Here is a 27,815-nt window from a genome sequence, read left to right as displayed (position 1 = left end):
ATGTGGAATGCTATTATATCAGATCTCAGAAGCTGAGCTGGGCCAACACTTGGAAGGGAGACCTCCAAGGAAGACTCTGCAGAGGAAGGCAATGGCAAACCACCTCTGCTTCTTACTTGCCTTGAAAGCCCCTTGTTGAGGTTGCTCTAAGCCAGTTGCAACTTGATCGCACTTATGTACATCATGAATGATGGCATACTTCTTCCAAGGGTCTGTGCAAGGGATCGACTTCCAAATGCCAGAGGACAAGGGCAGATCAACTGGGCAACATCCTCAGTGAGAAGGGCTTTCCTCCTCTGCTGGCCCAAGGCTCTCCTGTTAGGTCTTGGACCTTTAAACCAACAAACAGACTCTGATCAGTAGCGTTTATTGAGCAGGCATCGAAGCACTACACGAGCAGAGCCAGTTCTGCCTAAGCTGGCATTCACAATCCCCTTTTATCCCTGAAGCAAGCCCCCCTCCCAGTTTCCCAAGAAGTTTTGGAAATCAATCCTTGGAGCTAAGGCACCCCTAGGTCGCAAGCAGATAGTGAGAGAAAGCCACCCACAAGATAACGAAAGCAACATTGTTCCCATGGGACGGGAGAACCCGGGGAAGCCTAGTTGTCTACGAGTGTGTGAAACCAAGAAAGCAAAGATCAAGGGAAGAATGCGCAGATGGCAGGGGTTACATATATCTCAATAGCAGCAGCGATGTGTTATTTTAAGGTAGCACATGGTTCCGGGAATGTCTCTCAATCAACTAGATAGGATCCCTCTGATACCCCGTCTGCCAGACAGACTCCTTCTGTGCCCGAGGCAAGGCCAGGCCAGCCCTCCATGAGCAAGCTTGGGGCTTGTCCTTTCTCTTTTGCTGTTGCTCCCGAGCCACGCAGCAGCTCCCTCTCTGCTTCCCAGGTGTGTCGGGAGTCCGGGACGCTATTCCGCTCTGGCACCGACTATTTGCCTTGGGGTCTGTTTAATTATTTTTTAAAATTAATTTTGATTATTACAGCTGATTACACCTCAGTGAGCAAAGTAATTGATATTTGTTAATGCATCCCAAGGAACATTTTGTACAACATGCTTTTTGCTGTTGAAGGTTAAAGACTCCGTTATTGGTTTTCCCCCTAAATATGCCCACATCATTAGTTCCTGCAGTAGAAGGGGTTGCCATCTGGAAAAGGGAGCAGAGAGACATTACTCAGGCACAAGTGCATGAAATTGGTGTTTTGGCGTCTTCTGTCTGTCTGTCTCCCCCTCTGCCCGTTTCTCTCGAAAGGAAGAAGGCTTATAATTAAAGGAGGAGTTGGGTTTGGGGAAACATTATTCATTTTGTGTTATTCTTGATCATGTCAGTGCCTGACAGCTCCCAGGCTGGCAAACTGTTCTGTGCTGGGTGACTCCAAATGTTTGCCTCTCCAGGCGGTTCTGGCTTTATGTGTGTTTAGGGGCAGGTCTGCTTTATTAAGAATCACAAGACTTCCGTGGGGAGGGGGAGGGGGACAGGAAGGGTCCGCTGATGAGTCCAGTGTTATTCTTCCTGCCGAAGAGATTACCTTGAGTTCTTCTCCTGAGGCCCAACCTGGTCTCCTCTAGCTTTGGTGTGCTTCGAGAGAGAAGGTGCCTGCAGATTTGACAGGGACTAAAGGCCAAACTAGGCATTACTGTGGCTGTGACCATTTTAGAGATTTTGACCATTTGAAAAAATACCACAATGGCCCCAGCGTTCCCTCATCTGTTGCGGGCAGCAGAGGCCCAGAACTGCTCCTTGATGCTTCTCTTGGATCACCTCAGCTGCAGCAAGACCAAGAGAGGGGAGCCTGCTTCATACATACATCAGAATGGTTCTGTGTTTCGAACATTTGTGTTTGAAAAAGTTCGTGATTCACACCACGTAGATGTCATGGCAGCAGGAAGGGATCTGCCGGCTCACAACACTTTCCCCACAGTGTTTTTGCAGCCGGAAGTGCGCAGGCCACAGATGTCAAAATCCCTTTCAAGACTTTCTTGTACTCTTCCTTCTGTTCTTTCAAACACAGCCCCAACTAGTAAACATATAATTATATATCTGTGCAAAGTGCATAATTTGTGTAACATCTTTATCTTCATAATAGAAGGATAATTAACATCACTAATTGTCTAATTAAGTTCATTAAGCATCCACCAGCAGTGCACTGTGAAGCTGACATTATGTTCTATTGTCAACAAATGCTTTGATTTCTTAGGAAGTAATTAAAATGTAAATTAGCATGCCGTTAAATACACGAGGGAAGTTTTGAATCTGATATTCATTTCAAAACCGGTCATAGCTACTTTTCTTTTTTTCCTTTAGTGAAACCAGGCAATTTGCTATTAACGAGCTAGATTAAATTCTTTCCCCAGTACAGCTCGATTGTCTTCCTTGATAACTAGTTCACAGTAAAAATTCTGTGGCATAGCAACAGCCCGACAGGAAATTTGTTCAAAGAGACTGAAGATATTCTGAAAATAAATTTTGGGATGGGTGTGAGGGCAGGTTTTATGTTTTTAGCTACTAAGGAGGAAATTAGTCATAGATCAAAAGGTTAAAGCTAAATTGTAATGGGTAGATTTTATGGTTTTGTATTGTTAAATTTGGTATAATTATTATCTTAGTGTATTTATGGGATTTCAGGATGTATTTTTGAAATTGTGATGGTCTGTGGCTGACAAGAAATCACTTCTACTACTACTACTACTACTACTACTACTACTACTACTACTACTGCTACTGCTACTACTACCACTACCCCATAACTAGGCCTAAAGTCTGAAGGAAAAATGCCAAAGAAAAATGCTTCATCAAAGAATACCTAGAGTCCATCTGCCATGACACATGAGCATAGCTGGGTATGGATGAAAAGCTGCCAAGGTCATCTTTGCCCAGATTAACTTTATAAAAACAGAATGCATCCCATGGCCGCCTTTAAACGATTGATGTTTGTGCTCTTGTTGAAGGAGACATTGATGATTTCTGAGAAAAACCAGCCATAACTGCTAAGAATTTTGTTTGCCTGTGGCGATTTTTTCAATTAAATATTCTACTAATCCCGTTACCTTCCCTCCTGTTCCCACAACCATCCTTTCCTGCCATATCCCACTTCTCCTTCCCAATTTCCCTACACAGATTGCCTTATCTAAGTACAACCCACTTTTTAAGATGTTACAATTCAGAAAACCCTGTACTTAAATTACACTGAATGGGTTTGTTCTAACTGATGTTCTTTGAATGAACTCATTAAGATCAATTTCCTGAGAGATCCATTCATGCCCGTGAAGAAAAGCCATGTGACTGAGCTTTGCCTGTCCCATGCTTGAGCTTAAAAAGGTCTTAATTCTACAAAGGCAGGAGAAAGACCTTTCTGAGGTGCAGAAGGAAACAGGTATGTGGTGAGGCCTATTCTGGTAAGTTCAGCTGATTCTGGCATTAGCTACGCAGACATTTTCCTTGTTCTCCACTGAATAGATCAGTCACATTCACAAAGAGCTAAAAGTTTAATTTTCTGCTCCCTTGCATGTCCCGATGAAATTCTAGTTGGGCAGCATCCAAGTCAGTTTTGTAAAAGTTTAGAATGTGTGTACTGTCATCCTCTCCTGTATATATATATAAACCTTTAATGGCATAATTAAAACAGCAGCAATATACCAGAAAAATGGCGACCTCAGTGTAATGATACAATCTCCAGTACAGTTATAACCGTTTGCTGATGACAGAGCACAAAAAGTTAGCCAGCGCTTCCAATACACTTGCAGAACCACAATCCAACATCGTTACCACAATTGATAGATTAATATTATCAATGGGGGGTTTTAACCACGGGTTTAGATATTTATTCCTGGCTAAACTGTGTAACGGGCAGTGTAATATCACGTGTTGGATTGATTCTTCGTAAGCTGAACTGCAGGGACAAAATCTTTCATTAAAAGGCACTTTCTGTATTCTGCCCTGAGTGGTAGCTGAAGGGAGAATATTGCACCTGGCAAGGGTCAGGGCTCGTCGCAATTTGGGTTCTAAGACCAAATGGAAATACTTGGCCATGGTATAGGGTTTTGATGGTATACCCAAGTGCAAGGGAGAGCAGCGTTTATTAGCCTGCTGCATCAGGTGACTATACTCGAGATCATACAATCTCTTTTTGATAGTCAGCTTTAGCTCATTGGCATTCATTAAAACCAATGCATCCAAGGATAGACCCATTTCATGGATTTTCGCCTCAACAAAGGACCACCACTCGGTTTTGGCTATGAAAGAAAGAGCCTGGTAGGTAAAGCTTTTGTGACAGTTGTTAAAGCACAATCGTATCCAGAATTGGAAGGTCATGCACCATGCTCTTGTATGGAGTAGATGTTGGCCCACCTCCAAACAGACCGCAGCATATGGGACTGAGTGAGGTAAGCCGAGTATACTATAGAGAAAGCATGACTGAACTCTTTCCATATCGCAGCTCCATGCTTGTATCCACAGTGGGATTCCGTATAGTAATTGCATGGTGATTTTAGCATTAAATGCCTTAATGGCTGCAGGTACAAATTCATGACCTTTGGTGCGAAAATAGCGGCTAATGGCCTTGCAACTAAGTTTGCTTGATTCAATGGCCAATTTCCTTTGGGTAACCCAAGAGGAGTTATAATTAAAGTGGAGACCCAGGTATTTAAAATGTTTGACCTGTTCAAGCTGTTCATTATTTATTGGCCAACTAAATGGTCTCCAAGAACAAGCAAAAACCATTATTTTTGACTTTGCAAAATTAAGCGTCAGGTTATTATGACTACAATATTCAACACAGCGTGCCAGTAAGCGTTTCAAGCCAGCTTTTGTACGGGAGAGTAATATAGCGTCATCAGCATACAAAAGTAAAGGTATGGTCATATGATTCAAAGCAGGGCAGTGCGAGGAATCCTCCATCAAAAAGGAAGCCAGATCACTTAAAAAAAGATTAAATAGGGTTGGGGCCAAAACACACCCCTGTTTGACACCCCTGTTAATTGGTATATAAGGACTAAGTATACCATCAGGAGAGCATTTGACTTGACAGGTAGTGTCATGATGTAAGGCCATTACTAGTGTAAGTAGCCTTCTGTCAATTCCTAGATTAACAAGTTTTCTCCACAGTAGATCTCTGGAGACAGAGTCAAATGCCCCCTTTAAGTCCAAAAAGGCCACAAACAGGGATGATTTGCTTCCGCTGGTGTATTTTGTGACGAGAGTCCTAAGGATCAAACAATGATCTAAAGTAGATTTCCCATGTTGAAATCCTATTTGTTCTGGGCCAATGATTTTGTTTTCTGTAATCCATGAAGAGAGTTTATTGTGCAAATATTTTGCATATACCTTGCCAGTGATGGACAATAAACTAATCGGACGGTAATTGGAAGGGAGCAAAAAATCTCCCTTTTTGAAGACAGGAATTATAATCGCATGGGTCCAATCTGATGGTACAAGAGCTGTTTGATTAACGGATGTAAAAAGAGCTGCTAGTACCGGGGACCACCAGTCAACAAAGTTCTTAAATAACTCTGGGGGGAACCCGTCGGGTCCTGGAGCCTTGTGGTCCTTTAATTTAAGCACAATTTCACGCACTTCTTCTGCACAGACAGGGGGCCACTCTGGACTGTCGTTTATGTAGGCAGAAACATGCAAATTAGGAAAATGAAGGGTCTCATTAAAAACATCAAGGAAGTATTTCTGCCAGATATGACTGGGTATACAAGCTGCGTGGAAACTAAGTGAACCTGAGTCATTGGATACAAGGGACCAAAACTTCCTTGAGTCATTACAGTTTATTGCCTGTACAAGTTGCTCCCAGTGATCATTTAGTAGTATCAATTTACGTTCTTTGAGAATACTATGAAGTTGGTTCTTTAGGGAGAAGTATGTACCCAAGGTGTTACTACAGGAGGTATCTCTAAAGATTGCATATGTCTCCCGTAAGAGTCCCTTTGTGCGATAGTATTCATCATTTAGTACTAGGTCATGTCGACTTCTTGATTTGGTTCTTTCCACATGACTGGTGGTCGTAGTAGTGGCAATAATCTCCTGCGTTAGCTCTTCAAATGTGCGTAAAACACAAACAGGATTAATAGTTTGAAGAGTGAGTGATCTTAGGGCCATGAGCTTATGGGAATAAAGTATGGTGCTGACTTCCCCAGTATTATTTTTAGGCCAACTCATTCTAACAATTTGTAACGGGCTAGCTGGTTTAGCCTCAGAAAAGGAGTGGTTTATTGATATGGTGATAGTTAGTGGTAGATGATCGCTCATATGATTAAAACCAATCTGAAATTCTTTAACATGTTTCCTGATCTTAGAGGATACTAGGACCTTGTCAGGAGCACTGCACCCTCTTTTTGAGAGATATGTAAATTCACCTGATCCGTTAAAATTGGTCAAGCCATTTAAAATAGTCAGATTAAAACTGATACAAAATTTAAACAAATAAACTCCAGCTACATTAATTGTCTTGTCTTTAGATATTCTAGATAGACAGCAGCCCTCTGGTAAGAACTCTGGGTCAACCCCAACAGCATCATATAGGGCCTGTTCATTTCCCCCCAGTCTGGCATTAAAATCTCCAGCTACTATGAAGTCAGCTGAGGGGAATTTCACCAGTAACTCTTCAAAATAGTTACCAAAATCATGCCATTGGTTGGATAACTCGAGTCTATCTGTAAGTGGAGGTAAATATACATTTGTTAAAATTGTGTTAAAATGTTCATTAGTTAACAGAACAGATTGTGCAAATTTGGAAGCTGCTGGGAGAACCTTCACATGGACATCTAGGTTAGAGTTAATTAGTATTGATAAACCTGCTTGGGCCCTTCCTTTTAAATTTGCTTTAAAGGCTGGGACACAATATGATAAAAAACCCGGGAGAAAGATCTGAGATGCAGACCAAGTCTCCTGCAGCAAGATAACATCATAGCCCGTTAACATTTCCCTAAACTCAGGTCTTGCAACTTTGTTGTTCCAACCCGCAATGTTCCAGGATACTAAACGAATTTGGGAAGGGAAATTGGCATCGAGGGGCTGGCGTCAGTCCAGTTCTATAAGTTTCTCCAGGGATTTGTTGGCATCTGAAAAAACGCAACAGTTATTTGTAGCACTGGATCTGGAGTCTCCATTATTGTGCACTTCAATGATCTCCGTTCCTTCTATATCTCCATCTGGTGAAGATCTAATTGCCGAAGAAGCTGAGGGGTGAGGTTTCTCCATCAGTTCGCTCAGCTCTTGGGCCCAGGTTTTTCCCTTTGTATCCTGTTGAGATCCCAATTGCAAGTCTTTAAAGAGATGAAAGTCCAACTCATAATCCATCTGAGGTAACTCTAAGGAATGTTGAGGAGCCAACTGAGAAGGGATGCAGAGGTCTTCCATAACAGTGGAGGCAGGCAGAGTCTTAGGAGGGCAAATGTATAGTTCTTGAGAGATTTTGTTCCCATAAGGCTCAGAAGGTGTTGTCTGTTCTAAATTAGTTTGTTCCAACAAGCGATTCCTGGTGTGGTCCCATTTCCCTGGGCTATGGTTAAGATCCTGTGCCATAGAATGAAGAGAGGGATCCCTGGGGTTGACCTCAAACTGAACTTCGCCCATCAGTTTCCTGTTTGCAGATGTATCGGGCAATTCCAAATCAGGATTAAGTCTCCTTTTTGAGAGGTTTGGAACTAATGGAGACACAATAATATTATGAAAAACCCGTGAGGGATCCTCTCCTGTAACAAAGGCCGTTTCCGCACGAAGGCGGAAATGGCCCCCCCCCCCCCACCCCCCAAACCCCCCCCCCCCTCTCCCCCCCCCCCCCCCCCCCCCCCCCCCACCCGCGCCCCGAGCCCCGACCGCCTCTACCCCCCCCCCCCCGCCGGCCCCGCCGCCCCCCCCCCCCCCCACCCCCCCCGCCCGCCCCCCCGCCCCCCCCCCCACCCCCCCCCCCCCCCCCCCCCCCCCCCCCCCACCCCCCCCCCCCCCCACCCCCCCCCCCCCCCACCCCCCCCCCCCCCCACCCCCCCCCCCCCCCACCCCCCCCCCCCCCCACCCCCCCCCCCCCCCACCCCCCCCCCCCCCCACCCCCCCCCCCCCCCACCCCCCCCCCCCCCCACCCCCCCCCCCCCCCACCCCCCCCCCCCCCCACCCCCCCCCCCCCCCACCCCCCCCCCCCCCCACCCCCCCCCCCCCCCACCCCCCCCCCCCCCCACCCCCCCCCCCCCCCACCCCCCCCCCCCCCCACCCCCCCCCCCCCCCACCCCCCCCCCCCCCCACCCCCCCCCCCCCCCACCCCCCCCCCCCCCCACCCCCCCCCCCCCCCACCCCCCCCCCCCCCCACCCCCCCCCCCCCCCACCCCCCCCCCCCCCCACCCCCCCCCCCCCCCACCCCCCCCCCCCCCCACCCCCCCCCCCCCCCACCCCCCCCCCCCCCCACCCCCCCCCCCCCCCACCCCCCCCCCCCCCCACCCCCCCCCCCCCCCACCCCCCCCCCCCCCCACCCCCCCCCCCCCCCACCCCCCCCCCCCCCCACCCCCCCCCCCCCCCACCCCCCCCCCCCCCCACCCCCCCCCCCCCCCACCCCCCCCCCCCCCCACCCCCCCCCCCCCCCACCCCCCCCCCCCCCCACCCCCCCCCCCCCCCACCCCCCCCCCCCCCCACCCCCCCCCCCCCCCACCCCCCCCCCCCCCCACCCCCCCCCCCCCCCACCCCCCCCCCCCCCCACCCCCCCCCCCCCCCACCCCCCCCCCCCCCCACCCCCCCCCCCCCCCACCCCCCCCCCCCCCCACCCCCCCCCCCCCCCACCCCCCCCCCCCCCCACCCCCCCCCCCCCCCACCCCCCCCCCCCCCCACCCCCCCCCCCCCCCACCCCCCCCCCCCCCCACCCCCCCCCCCCCCCACCCCCCCCCCCCCCCACCCCCCCCCCCCCCCACCCCCCCCCCCCCCCACCCCCCCCCCCCCCCACCCCCCCCCCCCCCCACCCCCCCCCCCCCCCACCCCCCCCCCCCCCCACCCCCCCCCCCCCCCACCCCCCCCCCCCCCCACCCCCCCCCCCCCCCACCCCCCCCCCCCCCCACCCCCCCCCCCCCCCACCCCCCCCCCCCCCCACCCCCCCCCCCCCCCACCCCCCCCCCCCCCCACCCCCCCCCCCCCCCACCCCCCCCCCCCCCCACCCCCCCCCCCCCCCACCCCCCCCCCCCCCCACCCCCCCCCCCCCCCACCCCCCCCCCCCCCCACCCCCCCCCCCCCCCACCCCCCCCCCCCCCCACCCCCCCCCCCCCCCACCCCCCCCCCCCCCCACCCCCCCCCCCCCCCACCCCCCCCCCCCCCCACCCCCCCCCCCCCCCACCCCCCCCCCCCCCCACCCCCCCCCCCCCCCACCCCCCCCCCCCCCCACCCCCCCCCCCCCCCACCCCCCCCCCCCCCCACCCCCCCCCCCCCCCACCCCCCCCCCCCCCCACCCCCCCCCCCCCCCACCCCCCCCCCCCCCCACCCCCCCCCCCCCCCACCCCCCCCCCCCCCCACCCCCCCCCCCCCCCACCCCCCCCCCCCCCCACCCCCCCCCCCCCCCACCCCCCCCCCCCCCCACCCCCCCCCCCCCCCACCCCCCCCCCCCCCCACCCCCCCCCCCCCCCACCCCCCCCCCCCCCCACCCCCCCCCCCCCCCACCCCCCCCCCCCCCCACCCCCCCCCCCCCCCACCCCCCCCCCCCCCCACCCCCCCCCCCCCCCACCCCCCCCCCCCCCCACCCCCCCCCCCCCCCACCCCCCCCCCCCCCCACCCCCCCCCCCCCCCACCCCCCCCCCCCCCCACCCCCCCCCCCCCCCACCCCCCCCCCCCCCCACCCCCCCCCCCCCCCACCCCCCCCCCCCCCCACCCCCCCCCCCCCCCACCCCCCCCCCCCCCCACCCCCCCCCCCCCCCACCCCCCCCCCCCCCCACCCCCCCCCCCCCCCACCCCCCCCCCCCCCCACCCCCCCCCCCCCCCACCCCCCCCCCCCCCCACCCCCCCCCCCCCCCACCCCCCCCCCCCCCCACCCCCCCCCCCCCCCACCCCCCCCCCCCCCCACCCCCCCCCCCCCCCACCCCCCCCCCCCCCCACCCCCCCCCCCCCCCACCCCCCCCCCCCCCCACCCCCCCCCCCCCCCACCCCCCCCCCCCCCCACCCCCCCCCCCCCCCACCCCCCCCCCCCCCCACCCCCCCCCCCCCCCACCCCCCCCCCCCCCCACCCCCCCCCCCCCCCACCCCCCCCCCCCCCCACCCCCCCCCCCCCCCACCCCCCCCCCCCCCCACCCCCCCCCCCCCCCACCCCCCCCCCCCCCCACCCCCCCCCCCCCCCACCCCCCCCCCCCCCCACCCCCCCCCCCCCCCACCCCCCCCCCCCCCCACCCCCCCCCCCCCCCACCCCCCCCCCCCCCCACCCCCCCCCCCCCCCACCCCCCCCCCCCCCCACCCCCCCCCCCCCCCACCCCCCCCCCCCCCCACCCCCCCCCCCCCCCACCCCCCCCCCCCCCCACCCCCCCCCCCCCCCACCCCCCCCCCCCCCCACCCCCCCCCCCCCCCACCCCCCCCCCCCCCCACCCCCCCCCCCCCCCACCCCCCCCCCCCCCCACCCCCCCCCCCCCCCACCCCCCCCCCCCCCCACCCCCCCCCCCCCCCACCCCCCCCCCCCCCCACCCCCCCCCCCCCCCACCCCCCCCCCCCCCCACCCCCCCCCCCCCCCACCCCCCCCCCCCCCCACCCCCCCCCCCCCCCACCCCCCCCCCCCCCCACCCCCCCCCCCCCCCACCCCCCCCCCCCCCCACCCCCCCCCCCCCCCACCCCCCCCCCCCCCCACCCCCCCCCCCCCCCACCCCCCCCCCCCCCCACCCCCCCCCCCCCCCACCCCCCCCCCCCCCCACCCCCCCCCCCCCCCACCCCCCCCCCCCCCCACCCCCCCCCCCCCCCACCCCCCCCCCCCCCCACCCCCCCCCCCCCCCACCCCCCCCCCCCCCCACCCCCCCCCCCCCCCACCCCCCCCCCCCCCCACCCCCCCCCCCCCCCACCCCCCCCCCCCCCCACCCCCCCCCCCCCCCACCCCCCCCCCCCCCCACCCCCCCCCCCCCCCACCCCCCCCCCCCCCCACCCCCCCCCCCCCCCACCCCCCCCCCCCCCCACCCCCCCCCCCCCCCACCCCCCCCCCCCCCCACCCCCCCCCCCCCCCACCCCCCCCCCCCCCCACCCCCCCCCCCCCCCACCCCCCCCCCCCCCCACCCCCCCCCCCCCCCACCCCCCCCCCCCCCCACCCCCCCCCCCCCCCACCCCCCCCCCCCCCCACCCCCCCCCCCCCCCACCCCCCCCCCCCCCCACCCCCCCCCCCCCCCACCCCCCCCCCCCCCCACCCCCCCCCCCCCCCACCCCCCCCCCCCCCCACCCCCCCCCCCCCCCACCCCCCCCCCCCCCCACCCCCCCCCCCCCCCACCCCCCCCCCCCCCCACCCCCCCCCCCCCCCACCCCCCCCCCCCCCCACCCCCCCCCCCCCCCACCCCCCCCCCCCCCCACCCCCCCCCCCCCCCACCCCCCCCCCCCCCCACCCCCCCCCCCCCCCACCCCCCCCCCCCCCCACCCCCCCCCCCCCCCACCCCCCCCCCCCCCCACCCCCCCCCCCCCCCACCCCCCCCCCCCCCCACCCCCCCCCCCCCCCACCCCCCCCCCCCCCCACCCCCCCCCCCCCCCACCCCCCCCCCCCCCCACCCCCCCCCCCCCCCACCCCCCCCCCCCCCCACCCCCCCCCCCCCCCACCCCCCCCCCCCCCCACCCCCCCCCCCCCCCACCCCCCCCCCCCCCCACCCCCCCCCCCCCCCACCCCCCCCCCCCCCCACCCCCCCCCCCCCCCACCCCCCCCCCCCCCCACCCCCCCCCCCCCCCACCCCCCCCCCCCCCCACCCCCCCCCCCCCCCACCCCCCCCCCCCCCCACCCCCCCCCCCCCCCACCCCCCCCCCCCCCCACCCCCCCCCCCCCCCACCCCCCCCCCCCCCCACCCCCCCCCCCCCCCACCCCCCCCCCCCCCCACCCCCCCCCCCCCCCACCCCCCCCCCCCCCCACCCCCCCCCCCCCCCACCCCCCCCCCCCCCCACCCCCCCCCCCCCCCACCCCCCCCCCCCCCCACCCCCCCCCCCCCCCACCCCCCCCCCCCCCCACCCCCCCCCCCCCCCACCCCCCCCCCCCCCCACCCCCCCCCCCCCCCACCCCCCCCCCCCCCCACCCCCCCCCCCCCCCACCCCCCCCCCCCCCCACCCCCCCCCCCCCCCACCCCCCCCCCCCCCCACCCCCCCCCCCCCCCACCCCCCCCCCCCCCCACCCCCCCCCCCCCCCACCCCCCCCCCCCCCCACCCCCCCCCCCCCCCACCCCCCCCCCCCCCCACCCCCCCCCCCCCCCACCCCCCCCCCCCCCCACCCCCCCCCCCCCCCACCCCCCCCCCCCCCCACCCCCCCCCCCCCCCACCCCCCCCCCCCCCCACCCCCCCCCCCCCCCACCCCCCCCCCCCCCCACCCCCCCCCCCCCCCACCCCCCCCCCCCCCCACCCCCCCCCCCCCCCACCCCCCCCCCCCCCCACCCCCCCCCCCCCCCACCCCCCCCCCCCCCCACCCCCCCCCCCCCCCACCCCCCCCCCCCCCCACCCCCCCCCCCCCCCACCCCCCCCCCCCCCCACCCCCCCCCCCCCCCACCCCCCCCCCCCCCCACCCCCCCCCCCCCCCACCCCCCCCCCCCCCCACCCCCCCCCCCCCCCACCCCCCCCCCCCCCCACCCCCCCCCCCCCCCACCCCCCCCCCCCCCCACCCCCCCCCCCCCCCACCCCCCCCCCCCCCCACCCCCCCCCCCCCCCACCCCCCCCCCCCCCCACCCCCCCCCCCCCCCACCCCCCCCCCCCCCCACCCCCCCCCCCCCCCACCCCCCCCCCCCCCCACCCCCCCCCCCCCCCACCCCCCCCCCCCCCCACCCCCCCCCCCCCCCACCCCCCCCCCCCCCCACCCCCCCCCCCCCCCACCCCCCCCCCCCCCCACCCCCCCCCCCCCCCACCCCCCCCCCCCCCCACCCCCCCCCCCCCCCACCCCCCCCCCCCCCCACCCCCCCCCCCCCCCACCCCCCCCCCCCCCCACCCCCCCCCCCCCCCACCCCCCCCCCCCCCCACCCCCCCCCCCCCCCACCCCCCCCCCCCCCCACCCCCCCCCCCCCCCACCCCCCCCCCCCCCCACCCCCCCCCCCCCCCACCCCCCCCCCCCCCCACCCCCCCCCCCCCCCACCCCCCCCCCCCCCCACCCCCCCCCCCCCCCACCCCCCCCCCCCCCCACCCCCCCCCCCCCCCACCCCCCCCCCCCCCCACCCCCCCCCCCCCCCACCCCCCCCCCCCCCCACCCCCCCCCCCCCCCACCCCCCCCCCCCCCCACCCCCCCCCCCCCCCACCCCCCCCCCCCCCCACCCCCCCCCCCCCCCACCCCCCCCCCCCCCCACCCCCCCCCCCCCCCACCCCCCCCCCCCCCCACCCCCCCCCCCCCCCACCCCCCCCCCCCCCCACCCCCCCCCCCCCCCACCCCCCCCCCCCCCCACCCCCCCCCCCCCCCACCCCCCCCCCCCCCCACCCCCCCCCCCCCCCACCCCCCCCCCCCCCCACCCCCCCCCCCCCCCACCCCCCCCCCCCCCCACCCCCCCCCCCCCCCACCCCCCCCCCCCCCCACCCCCCCCCCCCCCCACCCCCCCCCCCCCCCACCCCCCCCCCCCCCCACCCCCCCCCCCCCCCACCCCCCCCCCCCCCCACCCCCCCCCCCCCCCACCCCCCCCCCCCCCCACCCCCCCCCCCCCCCACCCCCCCCCCCCCCCACCCCCCCCCCCCCCCACCCCCCCCCCCCCCCACCCCCCCCCCCCCCCACCCCCCCCCCCCCCCACCCCCCCCCCCCCCCACCCCCCCCCCCCCCCACCCCCCCCCCCCCCCACCCCCCCCCCCCCCCACCCCCCCCCCCCCCCACCCCCCCCCCCCCCCACCCCCCCCCCCCCCCACCCCCCCCCCCCCCCACCCCCCCCCCCCCCCACCCCCCCCCCCCCCCACCCCCCCCCCCCCCCACCCCCCCCCCCCCCCACCCCCCCCCCCCCCCACCCCCCCCCCCCCCCACCCCCCCCCCCCCCCACCCCCCCCCCCCCCCACCCCCCCCCCCCCCCACCCCCCCCCCCCCCCACCCCCCCCCCCCCCCACCCCCCCCCCCCCCCACCCCCCCCCCCCCCCACCCCCCCCCCCCCCCACCCCCCCCCCCCCCCACCCCCCCCCCCCCCCACCCCCCCCCCCCCCCACCCCCCCCCCCCCCCACCCCCCCCCCCCCCCACCCCCCCCCCCCCCCACCCCCCCCCCCCCCCACCCCCCCCCCCCCCCACCCCCCCCCCCCCCCACCCCCCCCCCCCCCCACCCCCCCCCCCCCCCACCCCCCCCCCCCCCCACCCCCCCCCCCCCCCACCCCCCCCCCCCCCCACCCCCCCCCCCCCCCACCCCCCCCCCCCCCCACCCCCCCCCCCCCCCACCCCCCCCCCCCCCCACCCCCCCCCCCCCCCACCCCCCCCCCCCCCCACCCCCCCCCCCCCCCACCCCCCCCCCCCCCCACCCCCCCCCCCCCCCACCCCCCCCCCCCCCCACCCCCCCCCCCCCCCACCCCCCCCCCCCCCCACCCCCCCCCCCCCCCACCCCCCCCCCCCCCCACCCCCCCCCCCCCCCACCCCCCCCCCCCCCCACCCCCCCCCCCCCCCACCCCCCCCCCCCCCCACCCCCCCCCCCCCCCACCCCCCCCCCCCCCCACCCCCCCCCCCCCCCACCCCCCCCCCCCCCCACCCCCCCCCCCCCCCACCCCCCCCCCCCCCCACCCCCCCCCCCCCCCACCCCCCCCCCCCCCCACCCCCCCCCCCCCCCACCCCCCCCCCCCCCCACCCCCCCCCCCCCCCACCCCCCCCCCCCCCCACCCCCCCCCCCCCCCACCCCCCCCCCCCCCCACCCCCCCCCCCCCCCACCCCCCCCCCCCCCCACCCCCCCCCCCCCCCACCCCCCCCCCCCCCCACCCCCCCCCCCCCCCACCCCCCCCCCCCCCCACCCCCCCCCCCCCCCACCCCCCCCCCCCCCCACCCCCCCCCCCCCCCACCCCCCCCCCCCCCCACCCCCCCCCCCCCCCACCCCCCCCCCCCCCCACCCCCCCCCCCCCCCACCCCCCCCCCCCCCCACCCCCCCCCCCCCCCACCCCCCCCCCCCCCCACCCCCCCCCCCCCCCACCCCCCCCCCCCCCCACCCCCCCCCCCCCCCACCCCCCCCCCCCCCCACCCCCCCCCCCCCCCACCCCCCCCCCCCCCCACCCCCCCCCCCCCCCACCCCCCCCCCCCCCCACCCCCCCCCCCCCCCACCCCCCCCCCCCCCCACCCCCCCCCCCCCCCACCCCCCCCCCCCCCCACCCCCCCCCCCCCCCACCCCCCCCCCCCCCCACCCCCCCCCCCCCCCACCCCCCCCCCCCCCCACCCCCCCCCCCCCCCACCCCCCCCCCCCCCCACCCCCCCCCCCCCCCACCCCCCCCCCCCCCCACCCCCCCCCCCCCCCACCCCCCCCCCCCCCCACCCCCCCCCCCCCCCACCCCCCCCCCCCCCCACCCCCCCCCCCCCCCACCCCCCCCCCCCCCCACCCCCCCCCCCCCCCACCCCCCCCCCCCCCCACCCCCCCCCCCCCCCACCCCCCCCCCCCCCCACCCCCCCCCCCCCCCACCCCCCCCCCCCCCCACCCCCCCCCCCCCCCACCCCCCCCCCCCCCCACCCCCCCCCCCCCCCACCCCCCCCCCCCCCCACCCCCCCCCCCCCCCACCCCCCCCCCCCCCCACCCCCCCCCCCCCCCACCCCCCCCCCCCCCCACCCCCCCCCCCCCCCACCCCCCCCCCCCCCCACCCCCCCCCCCCCCCACCCCCCCCCCCCCCCACCCCCCCCCCCCCCCACCCCCCCCCCCCCCCACCCCCCCCCCCCCCCACCCCCCCCCCCCCCCACCCCCCCCCCCCCCCACCCCCCCCCCCCCCCACCCCCCCCCCCCCCCACCCCCCCCCCCCCCCACCCCCCCCCCCCCCCACCCCCCCCCCCCCCCACCCCCCCCCCCCCCCACCCCCCCCCCCCCCCACCCCCCCCCCCCCCCACCCCCCCCCCCCCCCACCCCCCCCCCCCCCCACCCCCCCCCCCCCCCACCCCCCCCCCCCCCCACCCCCCCCCCCCCCCACCCCCCCCCCCCCCCACCCCCCCCCCCCCCCACCCCCCCCCCCCCCCACCCCCCCCCCCCCCCACCCCCCCCCCCCCCCACCCCCCCCCCCCCCCACCCCCCCCCCCCCCCACCCCCCCCCCCCCCCACCCCCCCCCCCCCCCACCCCCCCCCCCCCCCACCCCCCCCCCCCCCCACCCCCCCCCCCCCCCACCCCCCCCCCCCCCCACCCCCCCCCCCCCCCACCCCCCCCCCCCCCCACCCCCCCCCCCCCCCACCCCCCCCCCCCCCCACCCCCCCCCCCCCCCACCCCCCCCCCCCCCCACCCCCCCCCCCCCCCACCCCCCCCCCCCCCCACCCCCCCCCCCCCCCACCCCCCCCCCCCCCCACCCCCCCCCCCCCCCACCCCCCCCCCCCCCCACCCCCCCCCCCCCCCACCCCCCCCCCCCCCCACCCCCCCCCCCCCCCACCCCCCCCCCCCCCCACCCCCCCCCCCCCCCACCCCCCCCCCCCCCCACCCCCCCCCCCCCCCACCCCCCCCCCCCCCCACCCCCCCCCCCCCCCACCCCCCCCCCCCCCCACCCCCCCCCCCCCCCACCCCCCCCCCCCCCCACCCCCCCCCCCCCCCACCCCCCCCCCCCCCCACCCCCCCCCCCCCCCACCCCCCCCCCCCCCCACCCCCCCCCCCCCCCACCCCCCCCCCCCCCCACCCCCCCCCCCCCCCACCCCCCCCCCCCCCCACCCCCCCCCCCCCCCACCCCCCCCCCCCCCCACCCCCCCCCCCCCCCACCCCCCCCCCCCCCCACCCCCCCCCCCCCCCACCCCCCCCCCCCCCCACCCCCCCCCCCCCCCACCCCCCCCCCCCCCCACCCCCCCCCCCCCCCACCCCCCCCCCCCCCCACCCCCCCCCCCCCCCACCCCCCCCCCCCCCCACCCCCCCCCCCCCCCACCCCCCCCCCCCCCCACCCCCCCCCCCCCCCACCCCCCCCCCCCCCCACCCCCCCCCCCCCCCACCCCCCCCCCCCCCCACCCCCCCCCCCCCCCACCCCCCCCCCCCCCCACCCCCCCCCCCCCCCACCCCCCCCCCCCCCCACCCCCCCCCCCCCCCACCCCCCCCCCCCCCCACCCCCCCCCCCCCCCACCCCCCCCCCCCCCCACCCCCCCCCCCCCCCACCCCCCCCCCCCCCCACCCCCCCCCCCCCCCACCCCCCCCCCCCCCCACCCCCCCCCCCCCCCACCCCCCCCCCCCCCCACCCCCCCCCCCCCCCACCCCCCCCCCCCCCCACCCCCCCCCCCCCCCACCCCCCCCCCCCCCCACCCCCCCCCCCCCCCACCCCCCCCCCCCCCCACCCCCCCCCCCCCCCACCCCCCCCCCCCCCCACCCCCCCCCCCCCCCACCCCCCCCCCCCCCCACCCCCCCCCCCCCCCACCCCCCCCCCCCCCCACCCCCCCCCCCCCCCACCCCCCCCCCCCCCCACCCCCCCCCCCCCCCACCCCCCCCCCCCCCCACCCCCCCCCCCCCCCACCCCCCCCCCCCCCCACCCCCCCCCCCCCCCACCCCCCCCCCCCCCCACCCCCCCCCCCCCCCACCCCCCCCCCCCCCCACCCCCCCCCCCCCCCACCCCCCCCCCCCCCCACCCCCCCCCCCCCCCACCCCCCCCCCCCCCCACCCCCCCCCCCCCCCACCCCCCCCCCCCCCCACCCCCCCCCCCCCCCACCCCCCCCCCCCCCCACCCCCCCCCCCCCCCACCCCCCCCCCCCCCCACCCCCCCCCCCCCCCACCCCCCCCCCCCCCCACCCCCCCCCCCCCCCACCCCCCCCCCCCCCCACCCCCCCCCCCCCCCACCCCCCCCCCCCCCCACCCCCCCCCCCCCCCACCCCCCCCCCCCCCCACCCCCCCCCCCCCCCACCCCCCCCCCCCCCCACCCCCCCCCCCCCCCACCCCCCCCCCCCCCCACCCCCCCCCCCCCCCACCCCCCCCCCCCCCCACCCCCCCCCCCCCCCACCCCCCCCCCCCCCCACCCCCCCCCCCCCCCACCCCCCCCCCCCCCCACCCCCCCCCCCCCCCACCCCCCCCCCCCCCCACCCCCCCCCCCCCCCACCCCCCCCCCCCCCCACCCCCCCCCCCCCCCACCCCCCCCCCCCCCCACCCCCCCCCCCCCCCACCCCCCCCCCCCCCCACCCCCCCCCCCCCCCACCCCCCCCCCCCCCCACCCCCCCCCCCCCCCACCCCCCCCCCCCCCCACCCCCCCCCCCCCCCACCCCCCCCCCCCCCCACCCCCCCCCCCCCCCACCCCCCCCCCCCCCCACCCCCCCCCCCCCCCACCCCCCCCCCCCCCCACCCCCCCCCCCCCCCACCCCCCCCCCCCCCCACCCCCCCCCCCCCCCACCCCCCCCCCCCCCCACCCCCCCCCCCCCCCACCCCCCCCCCCCCCCACCCCCCCCCCCCCCCACCCCCCCCCCCCCCCACCCCCCCCCCCCCCCACCCCCCCCCCCCCCCACCCCCCCCCCCCCCCACCCCCCCCCCCCCCCACCCCCCCCCCCCCCCACCCCCCCCCCCCCCCACCCCCCCCCCCCCCCACCCCCCCCCCCCCCCACCCCCCCCCCCCCCCACCCCCCCCCCCCCCCACCCCCCCCCCCCCCCACCCCCCCCCCCCCCCACCCCCCCCCCCCCCCACCCCCCCCCCCCCCCACCCCCCCCCCCCCCCACCCCCCCCCCCCCCCACCCCCCCCCCCCCCCACCCCCCCCCCCCCCCACCCCCCCCCCCCCCCACCCCCCCCCCCCCCCACCCCCCCCCCCCCCCACCCCCCCCCCCCCCCACCCCCCCCCCCCCCCACCCCCCCCCCCCCCCACCCCCCCCCCCCCCCACCCCCCCCCCCCCCCACCCCCCCCCCCCCCCACCCCCCCCCCCCCCCACCCCCCCCCCCCCCCACCCCCCCCCCCCCCCACCCCCCCCCCCCCCCACCCCCCCCCCCCCCCACCCCCCCCCCCCCCCACCCCCCCCCCCCCCCACCCCCCCCCCCCCCCACCCCCCCCCCCCCCCACCCCCCCCCCCCCCCACCCCCCCCCCCCCCCACCCCCCCCCCCCCCCACCCCCCCCCCCCCCCACCCCCCCCCCCCCCCACCCCCCCCCCCCCCCACCCCCCCCCCCCCCCACCCCCCCCCCCCCCCACCCCCCCCCCCCCCCACCCCCCCCCCCCCCCACCCCCCCCCCCCCCCACCCCCCCCCCCCCCCACCCCCCCCCCCCCCCACCCCCCCCCCCCCCCACCCCCCCCCCCCCCCACCCCCCCCCCCCCCCACCCCCCCCCCCCCCCACCCCCCCCCCCCCCCACCCCCCCCCCCCCCCACCCCCCCCCCCCCCCACCCCCCCCCCCCCCCACCCCCCCCCCCCCCCACCCCCCCCCCCCCCCACCCCCCCCCCCCCCCACCCCCCCCCCCCCCCACCCCCCCCCCCCCCCACCCCCCCCCCCCCCCACCCCCCCCCCCCCCCACCCCCCCCCCCCCCCACCCCCCCCCCCCCCCACCCCCCCCCCCCCCCACCCCCCCCCCCCCCCACCCCCCCCCCCCCCCACCCCCCCCCCCCCCCACCCCCCCCCCCCCCCACCCCCCCCCCCCCCCACCCCCCCCCCCCCCCACCCCCCCCCCCCCCCACCCCCCCCCCCCCCCACCCCCCCCCCCCCCCACCCCCCCCCCCCCCCACCCCCCCCCCCCCCCACCCCCCCCCCCCCCCACCCCCCCCCCCCCCCACCCCCCCCCCCCCCCACCCCCCCCCCCCCCCACCCCCCCCCCCCCCCACCCCCCCCCCCCCCCACCCCCCCCCCCCCCCACCCCCCCCCCCCCCCACCCCCCCCCCCCCCCACCCCCCCCCCCCCCCACCCCCCCCCCCCCCCACCCCCCCCCCCCCCCACCCCCCCCCCCCCCCACCCCCCCCCCCCCCCACCCCCCCCCCCCCCCACCCCCCCCCCCCCCCACCCCCCCCCCCCCCCACCCCCCCCCCCCCCCACCCCCCCCCCCCCCCACCCCCCCCCCCCCCCACCCCCCCCCCCCCCCACCCCCCCCCCCCCCCACCCCCCCCCCCCCCCACCCCCCCCCCCCCCCACCCCCCCCCCCCCCCACCCCCCCCCCCCCCCACCCCCCCCCCCCCCCACCCCCCCCCCCCCCCACCCCCCCCCCCCCCCACCCCCCCCCCCCCCCACCCCCCCCCCCCCCCACCCCCCCCCCCCCCCACCCCCCCCCCCCCCCACCCCCCCCCCCCCCCACCCCCCCCCCCCCCCACCCCCCCCCCCCCCCACCCCCCCCCCCCCCCACCCCCCCCCCCCCCCACCCCCCCCCCCCCCCACCCCCCCCCCCCCCCACCCCCCCCCCCCCCCACCCCCCCCCCCCCCCACCCCCCCCCCCCCCCACCCCCCCCCCCCCCCACCCCCCCCCCCCCCCACCCCCCCCCCCCCCCACCCCCCCCCCCCCCCACCCCCCCCCCCCCCCACCCCCCCCCCCCCCCACCCCCCCCCCCCCCCACCCCCCCCCCCCCCCACCCCCCCCCCCCCCCACCCCCCCCCCCCCCCACCCCCCCCCCCCCCCACCCCCCCCCCCCCCCACCCCCCCCCCCCCCCACCCCCCCCCCCCCCCACCCCCCCCCCCCCCCACCCCCCCCCCCCCCCACCCCCCCCCCCCCCCACCCCCCCCCCCCCCCACCCCCCCCCCCCCCCACCCCCCCCCCCCCCCACCCCCCCCCCCCCCCACCCCCCCCCCCCCCCACCCCCCCCCCCCCCCACCCCCCCCCCCCCCCACCCCCCCCCCCCCCCACCCCCCCCCCCCCCCACCCCCCCCCCCCCCCACCCCCCCCCCCCCCCACCCCCCCCCCCCCCCACCCCCCCCCCCCCCCACCCCCCCCCCCCCCCACCCCCCCCCCCCCCCACCCCCCCCCCCCCCCACCCCCCCCCCCCCCCACCCCCCCCCCCCCCCACCCCCCCCCCCCCCCACCCCCCCCCCCCCCCACCCCCCCCCCCCCCCACCCCCCCCCCCCCCCACCCCCCCCCCCCCCCACCCCCCCCCCCCCCCACCCCCCCCCCCCCCCACCCCCCCCCCCCCCCACCCCCCCCCCCCCCCACCCCCCCCCCCCCCCACCCCCCCCCCCCCCCACCCCCCCCCCCCCCCACCCCCCCCCCCCCCCACCCCCCCCCCCCCCCACCCCCCCCCCCCCCCACCCCCCCCCCCCCCCACCCCCCCCCCCCCCCACCCCCCCCCCCCCCCACCCCCCCCCCCCCCCACCCCCCCCCCCCCCCACCCCCCCCCCCCCCCACCCCCCCCCCCCCCCACCCCCCCCCCCCCCCACCCCCCCCCCCCCCCACCCCCCCCCCCCCCCACCCCCCCCCCCCCCCACCCCCCCCCCCCCCCACCCCCCCCCCCCCCCACCCCCCCCCCCCCCCACCCCCCCCCCCCCCCACCCCCCCCCCCCCCCACCCCCCCCCCCCCCCACCCCCCCCCCCCCCCACCCCCCCCCCCCCCCACCCCCCCCCCCCCCCACCCCCCCCCCCCCCCACCCCCCCCCCCCCCCACCCCCCCCCCCCCCCACCCCCCCCCCCCCCCACCCCCCCCCCCCCCCACCCCCCCCCCCCCCCACCCCCCCCCCCCCCCACCCCCCCCCCCCCCCACCCCCCCCCCCCCCCACCCCCCCCCCCCCCCACCCCCCCCCCCCCCCACCCCCCCCCCCCCCCACCCCCCCCCCCCCCCACCCCCCCCCCCCCCCACCCCCCCCCCCCCCCACCCCCCCCCCCCCCCACCCCCCCCCCCCCCCACCCCCCCCCCCCCCCACCCCCCCCCCCCCCCACCCCCCCCCCCCCCCACCCCCCCCCCCCCCCACCCCCCCCCCCCCCCACCCCCCCCCCCCCCCACCCCCCCCCCCCCCCACCCCCCCCCCCCCCCACCCCCCCCCCCCCCCACCCCCCCCCCCCCCCACCCCCCCCCCCCCCCACCCCCCCCCCCCCCCACCCCCCCCCCCCCCCACCCCCCCCCCCCCCCACCCCCCCCCCCCCCCACCCCCCCCCCCCCCCACCCCCCCCCCCCCCCACCCCCCCCCCCCCCCACCCCCCCCCCCCCCCACCCCCCCCCCCCCCCACCCCCCCCCCCCCCCACCCCCCCCCCCCCCCACCCCCCCCCCCCCCCACCCCCCCCCCCCCCCACCCCCCCCCCCCCCCACCCCCCCCCCCCCCCACCCCCCCCCCCCCCCACCCCCCCCCCCCCCCACCCCCCCCCCCCCCCACCCCCCCCCCCCCCCACCCCCCCCCCCCCCCACCCCCCCCCCCCCCCACCCCCCCCCCCCCCCACCCCCCCCCCCCCCCACCCCCCCCCCCCCCCACCCCCCCCCCCCCCCACCCCCCCCCCCCCCCACCCCCCCCCCCCCCCACCCCCCCCCCCCCCCACCCCCCCCCCCCCCCACCCCCCCCCCCCCCCACCCCCCCCCCCCCCCACCCCCCCCCCCCCCCACCCCCCCCCCCCCCCACCCCCCCCCCCCCCCACCCCCCCCCCCCCCCACCCCCCCCCCCCCCCACCCCCCCCCCCCCCCACCCCCCCCCCCCCCCACCCCCCCCCCCCCCCACCCCCCCCCCCCCCCACCCCCCCCCCCCCCCACCCCCCCCCCCCCCCACCCCCCCCCCCCCCCACCCCCCCCCCCCCCCACCCCCCCCCCCCCCCACCCCCCCCCCCCCCCACCCCCCCCCCCCCCCACCCCCCCCCCCCCCCACCCCCCCCCCCCCCCACCCCCCCCCCCCCCCACCCCCCCCCCCCCCCACCCCCCCCCCCCCCCACCCCCCCCCCCCCCCACCCCCCCCCCCCCCCACCCCCCCCCCCCCCCACCCCCCCCCCCCCCCACCCCCCCCCCCCCCCACCCCCCCCCCCCCCCACCCCCCCCCCCCCCCACCCCCCCCCCCCCCCACCCCCCCCCCCCCCCACCCCCCCCCCCCCCCACCCCCCCCCCCCCCCACCCCCCCCCCCCCCCACCCCCCCCCCCCCCCACCCCCCCCCCCCCCCACCCCCCCCCCCCCCCACCCCCCCCCCCCCCCACCCCCCCCCCCCCCCACCCCCCCCCCCCCCCACCCCCCCCCCCCCCCACCCCCCCCCCCCCCCACCCCCCCCCCCCCCCACCCCCCCCCCCCCCCACCCCCCCCCCCCCCCACCCCCCCCCCCCCCCACCCCCCCCCCCCCCCACCCCCCCCCCCCCCCACCCCCCCCCCCCCCCACCCCCCCCCCCCCCCACCCCCCCCCCCCCCCACCCCCCCCCCCCCCCACCCCCCCCCCCCCCCACCCCCCCCCCCCCCCACCCCCCCCCCCCCCCACCCCCCCCCCCCCCCACCCCCCCCCCCCCCCACCCCCCCCCCCCCCCACCCCCCCCCCCCCCCACCCCCCCCCCCCCCCACCCCCCCCCCCCCCCACCCCCCCCCCCCCCCACCCCCCCCCCCCCCCACCCCCCCCCCCCCCCACCCCCCCCCCCCCCCACCCCCCCCCCCCCCCACCCCCCCCCCCCCCCACCCCCCCCCCCCCCCACCCCCCCCCCCCCCCACCCCCCCCCCCCCCCACCCCCCCCCCCCCCCACCCCCCCCCCCCCCCACCCCCCCCCCCCCCCACCCCCCCCCCCCCCCACCCCCCCCCCCCCCCACCCCCCCCCCCCCCCACCCCCCCCCCCCCCCACCCCCCCCCCCCCCCACCCCCCCCCCCCCCCACCCCCCCCCCCCCCCACCCCCCCCCCCCCCCACCCCCCCCCCCCCCCACCCCCCCCCCCCCCCACCCCCCCCCCCCCCCACCCCCCCCCCCCCCCACCCCCCCCCCCCCCCACCCCCCCCCCCCCCCACCCCCCCCCCCCCCCACCCCCCCCCCCCCCCACCCCCCCCCCCCCCCACCCCCCCCCCCCCCCACCCCCCCCCCCCCCCACCCCCCCCCCCCCCCACCCCCCCCCCCCCCCACCCCCCCCCCCCCCCACCCCCCCCCCCCCCCACCCCCCCCCCCCCCCACCCCCCCCCCCCCCCACCCCCCCCCCCCCCCACCCCCCCCCCCCCCCACCCCCCCCCCCCCCCACCCCCCCCCCCCCCCACCCCCCCCCCCCCCCACCCCCCCCCCCCCCCACCCCCCCCCCCCCCCACCCCCCCCCCCCCCCACCCCCCCCCCCCCCCACCCCCCCCCCCCCCCACCCCCCCCCCCCCCCACCCCCCCCCCCCCCCACCCCCCCCCCCCCCCACCCCCCCCCCCCCCCACCCCCCCCCCCCCCCACCCCCCCCCCCCCCCACCCCCCCCCCCCCCCACCCCCCCCCCCCCCCACCCCCCCCCCCCCCCACCCCCCCCCCCCCCCACCCCCCCCCCCCCCCACCCCCCCCCCCCCCCACCCCCCCCCCCCCCCACCCCCCCCCCCCCCCACCCCCCCCCCCCCCCACCCCCCCCCCCCCCCACCCCCCCCCCCCCCCACCCCCCCCCCCCCCCACCCCCCCCCCCCCCCACCCCCCCCCCCCCCCACCCCCCCCCCCCCCCACCCCCCCCCCCCCCCACCCCCCCCCCCCCCCACCCCCCCCCCCCCCCACCCCCCCCCCCCCCCACCCCCCCCCCCCCCCACCCCCCCCCCCCCCCACCCCCCCCCCCCCCCACCCCCCCCCCCCCCCACCCCCCCCCCCCCCCACCCCCCCCCCCCCCCACCCCCCCCCCCCCCCACCCCCCCCCCCCCCCACCCCCCCCCCCCCCCACCCCCCCCCCCCCCCACCCCCCCCCCCCCCCACCCCCCCCCCCCCCCACCCCCCCCCCCCCCCACCCCCCCCCCCCCCCACCCCCCCCCCCCCCCACCCCCCCCCCCCCCCACCCCCCCCCCCCCCCACCCCCCCCCCCCCCCACCCCCCCCCCCCCCCACCCCCCCCCCCCCCCACCCCCCCCCCCCCCCACCCCCCCCCCCCCCCACCCCCCCCCCCCCCCACCCCCCCCCCCCCCCACCCCCCCCCCCCCCCACCCCCCCCCCCCCCCACCCCCCCCCCCCCCCACCCCCCCCCCCCCCCACCCCCCCCCCCCCCCACCCCCCCCCCCCCCCACCCCCCCCCCCCCCCACCCCCCCCCCCCCCCACCCCCCCCCCCCCCCACCCCCCCCCCCCCCCACCCCCCCCCCCCCCCACCCCCCCCCCCCCCCACCCCCCCCCCCCCCCACCCCCCCCCCCCCCCACCCCCCCCCCCCCCCACCCCCCCCCCCCCCCACCCCCCCCCCCCCCCACCCCCCCCCCCCCCCACCCCCCCCCCCCCCCACCCCCCCCCCCCCCCACCCCCCCCCCCCCCCACCCCCCCCCCCCCCCACCCCCCCCCCCCCCCACCCCCCCCCCCCCCCACCCCCCCCCCCCCCCACCCCCCCCCCCCCCCACCCCCCCCCCCCCCCACCCCCCCCCCCCCCCACCCCCCCCCCCCCCCACCCCCCCCCCCCCCCACCCCCCCCCCCCCCCACCCCCCCCCCCCCCCACCCCCCCCCCCCCCCACCCCCCCCCCCCCCCACCCCCCCCCCCCCCCACCCCCCCCCCCCCCCACCCCCCCCCCCCCCCACCCCCCCCCCCCCCCACCCCCCCCCCCCCCCACCCCCCCCCCCCCCCACCCCCCCCCCCCCCCACCCCCCCCCCCCCCCACCCCCCCCCCCCCCCACCCCCCCCCCCCCCCACCCCCCCCCCCCCCCACCCCCCCCCCCCCCCACCCCCCCCCCCCCCCACCCCCCCCCCCCCCCACCCCCCCCCCCCCCCACCCCCCCCCCCCCCCACCCCCCCCCCCCCCCACCCCCCCCCCCCCCCACCCCCCCCCCCCCCCACCCCCCCCCCCCCCCACCCCCCCCCCCCCCCACCCCCCCCCCCCCCCACCCCCCCCCCCCCCCACCCCCCCCCCCCCCCACCCCCCCCCCCCCCCACCCCCCCCCCCCCCCACCCCCCCCCCCCCCCACCCCCCCCCCCCCCCACCCCCCCCCCCCCCCACCCCCCCCCCCCCCCACCCCCCCCCCCCCCCACCCCCCCCCCCCCCCACCCCCCCCCCCCCCCACCCCCCCCCCCCCCCACCCCCCCCCCCCCCCACCCCCCCCCCCCCCCACCCCCCCCCCCCCCCACCCCCCCCCCCCCCCACCCCCCCCCCCCCCCACCCCCCCCCCCCCCCACCCCCCCCCCCCCCCACCCCCCCCCCCCCCCACCCCCCCCCCCCCCCACCCCCCCCCCCCCCCACCCCCCCCCCCCCCCACCCCCCCCCCCCCCCACCCCCCCCCCCCCCCACCCCCCCCCCCCCCCACCCCCCCCCCCCCCCACCCCCCCCCCCCCCCACCCCCCCCCCCCCCCACCCCCCCCCCCCCCCACCCCCCCCCCCCCCCACCCCCCCCCCCCCCCACCCCCCCCCCCCCCCACCCCCCCCCCCCCCCACCCCCCCCCCCCCCCACCCCCCCCCCCCCCCACCCCCCCCCCCCCCCACCCCCCCCCCCCCCCACCCCCCCCCCCCCCCACCCCCCCCCCCCCCCACCCCCCCCCCCCCCCACCCCCCCCCCCCCCCACCCCCCCCCCCCCCCACCCCCCCCCCCCCCCACCCCCCCCCCCCCCCACCCCCCCCCCCCCCCACCCCCCCCCCCCCCCACCCCCCCCCCCCCCCACCCCCCCCCCCCCCCACCCCCCCCCCCCCCCACCCCCCCCCCCCCCCACCCCCCCCCCCCCCCACCCCCCCCCCCCCCCACCCCCCCCCCCCCCCACCCCCCCCCCCCCCCACCCCCCCCCCCCCCCACCCCCCCCCCCCCCCACCCCCCCCCCCCCCCACCCCCCCCCCCCCCCACCCCCCCCCCCCCCCACCCCCCCCCCCCCCCACCCCCCCCCCCCCCCACCCCCCCCCCCCCCCACCCCCCCCCCCCCCCACCCCCCCCCCCCCCCACCCCCCCCCCCCCCCACCCCCCCCCCCCCCCACCCCCCCCCCCCCCCACCCCCCCCCCCCCCCACCCCCCCCCCCCCCCACCCCCCCCCCCCCCCACCCCCCCCCCCCCCCACCCCCCCCCCCCCCCACCCCCCCCCCCCCCCACCCCCCCCCCCCCCCACCCCCCCCCCCCCCCACCCCCCCCCCCCCCCACCCCCCCCCCCCCCCACCCCCCCCCCCCCCCACCCCCCCCCCCCCCCACCCCCCCCCCCCCCCACCCCCCCCCCCCCCCACCCCCCCCCCCCCCCACCCCCCCCCCCCCCCACCCCCCCCCCCCCCCACCCCCCCCCCCCCCCACCCCCCCCCCCCCCCACCCCCCCCCCCCCCCACCCCCCCCCCCCCCCACCCCCCCCCCCCCCCACCCCCCCCCCCCCCCACCCCCCCCCCCCCCCACCCCCCCCCCCCCCCACCCCCCCCCCCCCCCACCCCCCCCCCCCCCCACCCCCCCCCCCCCCCACCCCCCCCCCCCCCCACCCCCCCCCCCCCCCACCCCCCCCCCCCCCCACCCCCCCCCCCCCCCACCCCCCCCCCCCCCCACCCCCCCCCCCCCCCACCCCCCCCCCCCCCCACCCCCCCCCCCCCCCACCCCCCCCCCCCCCCACCCCCCCCCCCCCCCACCATGGGAATTGTAGTCCATAACATCTGGAGTGCCAAAGGTTCGCC

The 27,815-nt window shown here is 79.4% G+C and overlaps 1 protein-coding gene across 1 annotated transcript in view; it reads left to right on the top strand.

Annotated features, from left to right (window-relative positions):
- WDFY4 (WDFY family member 4) overlaps positions 1-27,815 on the top strand; it is a 243,619-nt gene that overhangs the window by 126,277 nt on the left and 89,527 nt on the right. Inside the window, exon 41 of the mRNA XM_048505876.1 lies at positions 867-951. Coding sequence (XP_048361833.1) covers positions 867-951 — 85 coding nt within the window. The remainder of the gene's footprint in view (positions 1-866; positions 952-27,815) is intronic.

Source organism: Sphaerodactylus townsendi, linkage group LG08, assembly GCF_021028975.2.
Source record: "Sphaerodactylus townsendi isolate TG3544 linkage group LG08, MPM_Stown_v2.3, whole genome shotgun sequence".
NCBI lineage: Eukaryota > Metazoa > Chordata > Lepidosauria > Squamata > Sphaerodactylidae > Sphaerodactylus > Sphaerodactylus townsendi.
This window is presented reverse-complemented; position numbering and strand designations above follow the sequence as displayed.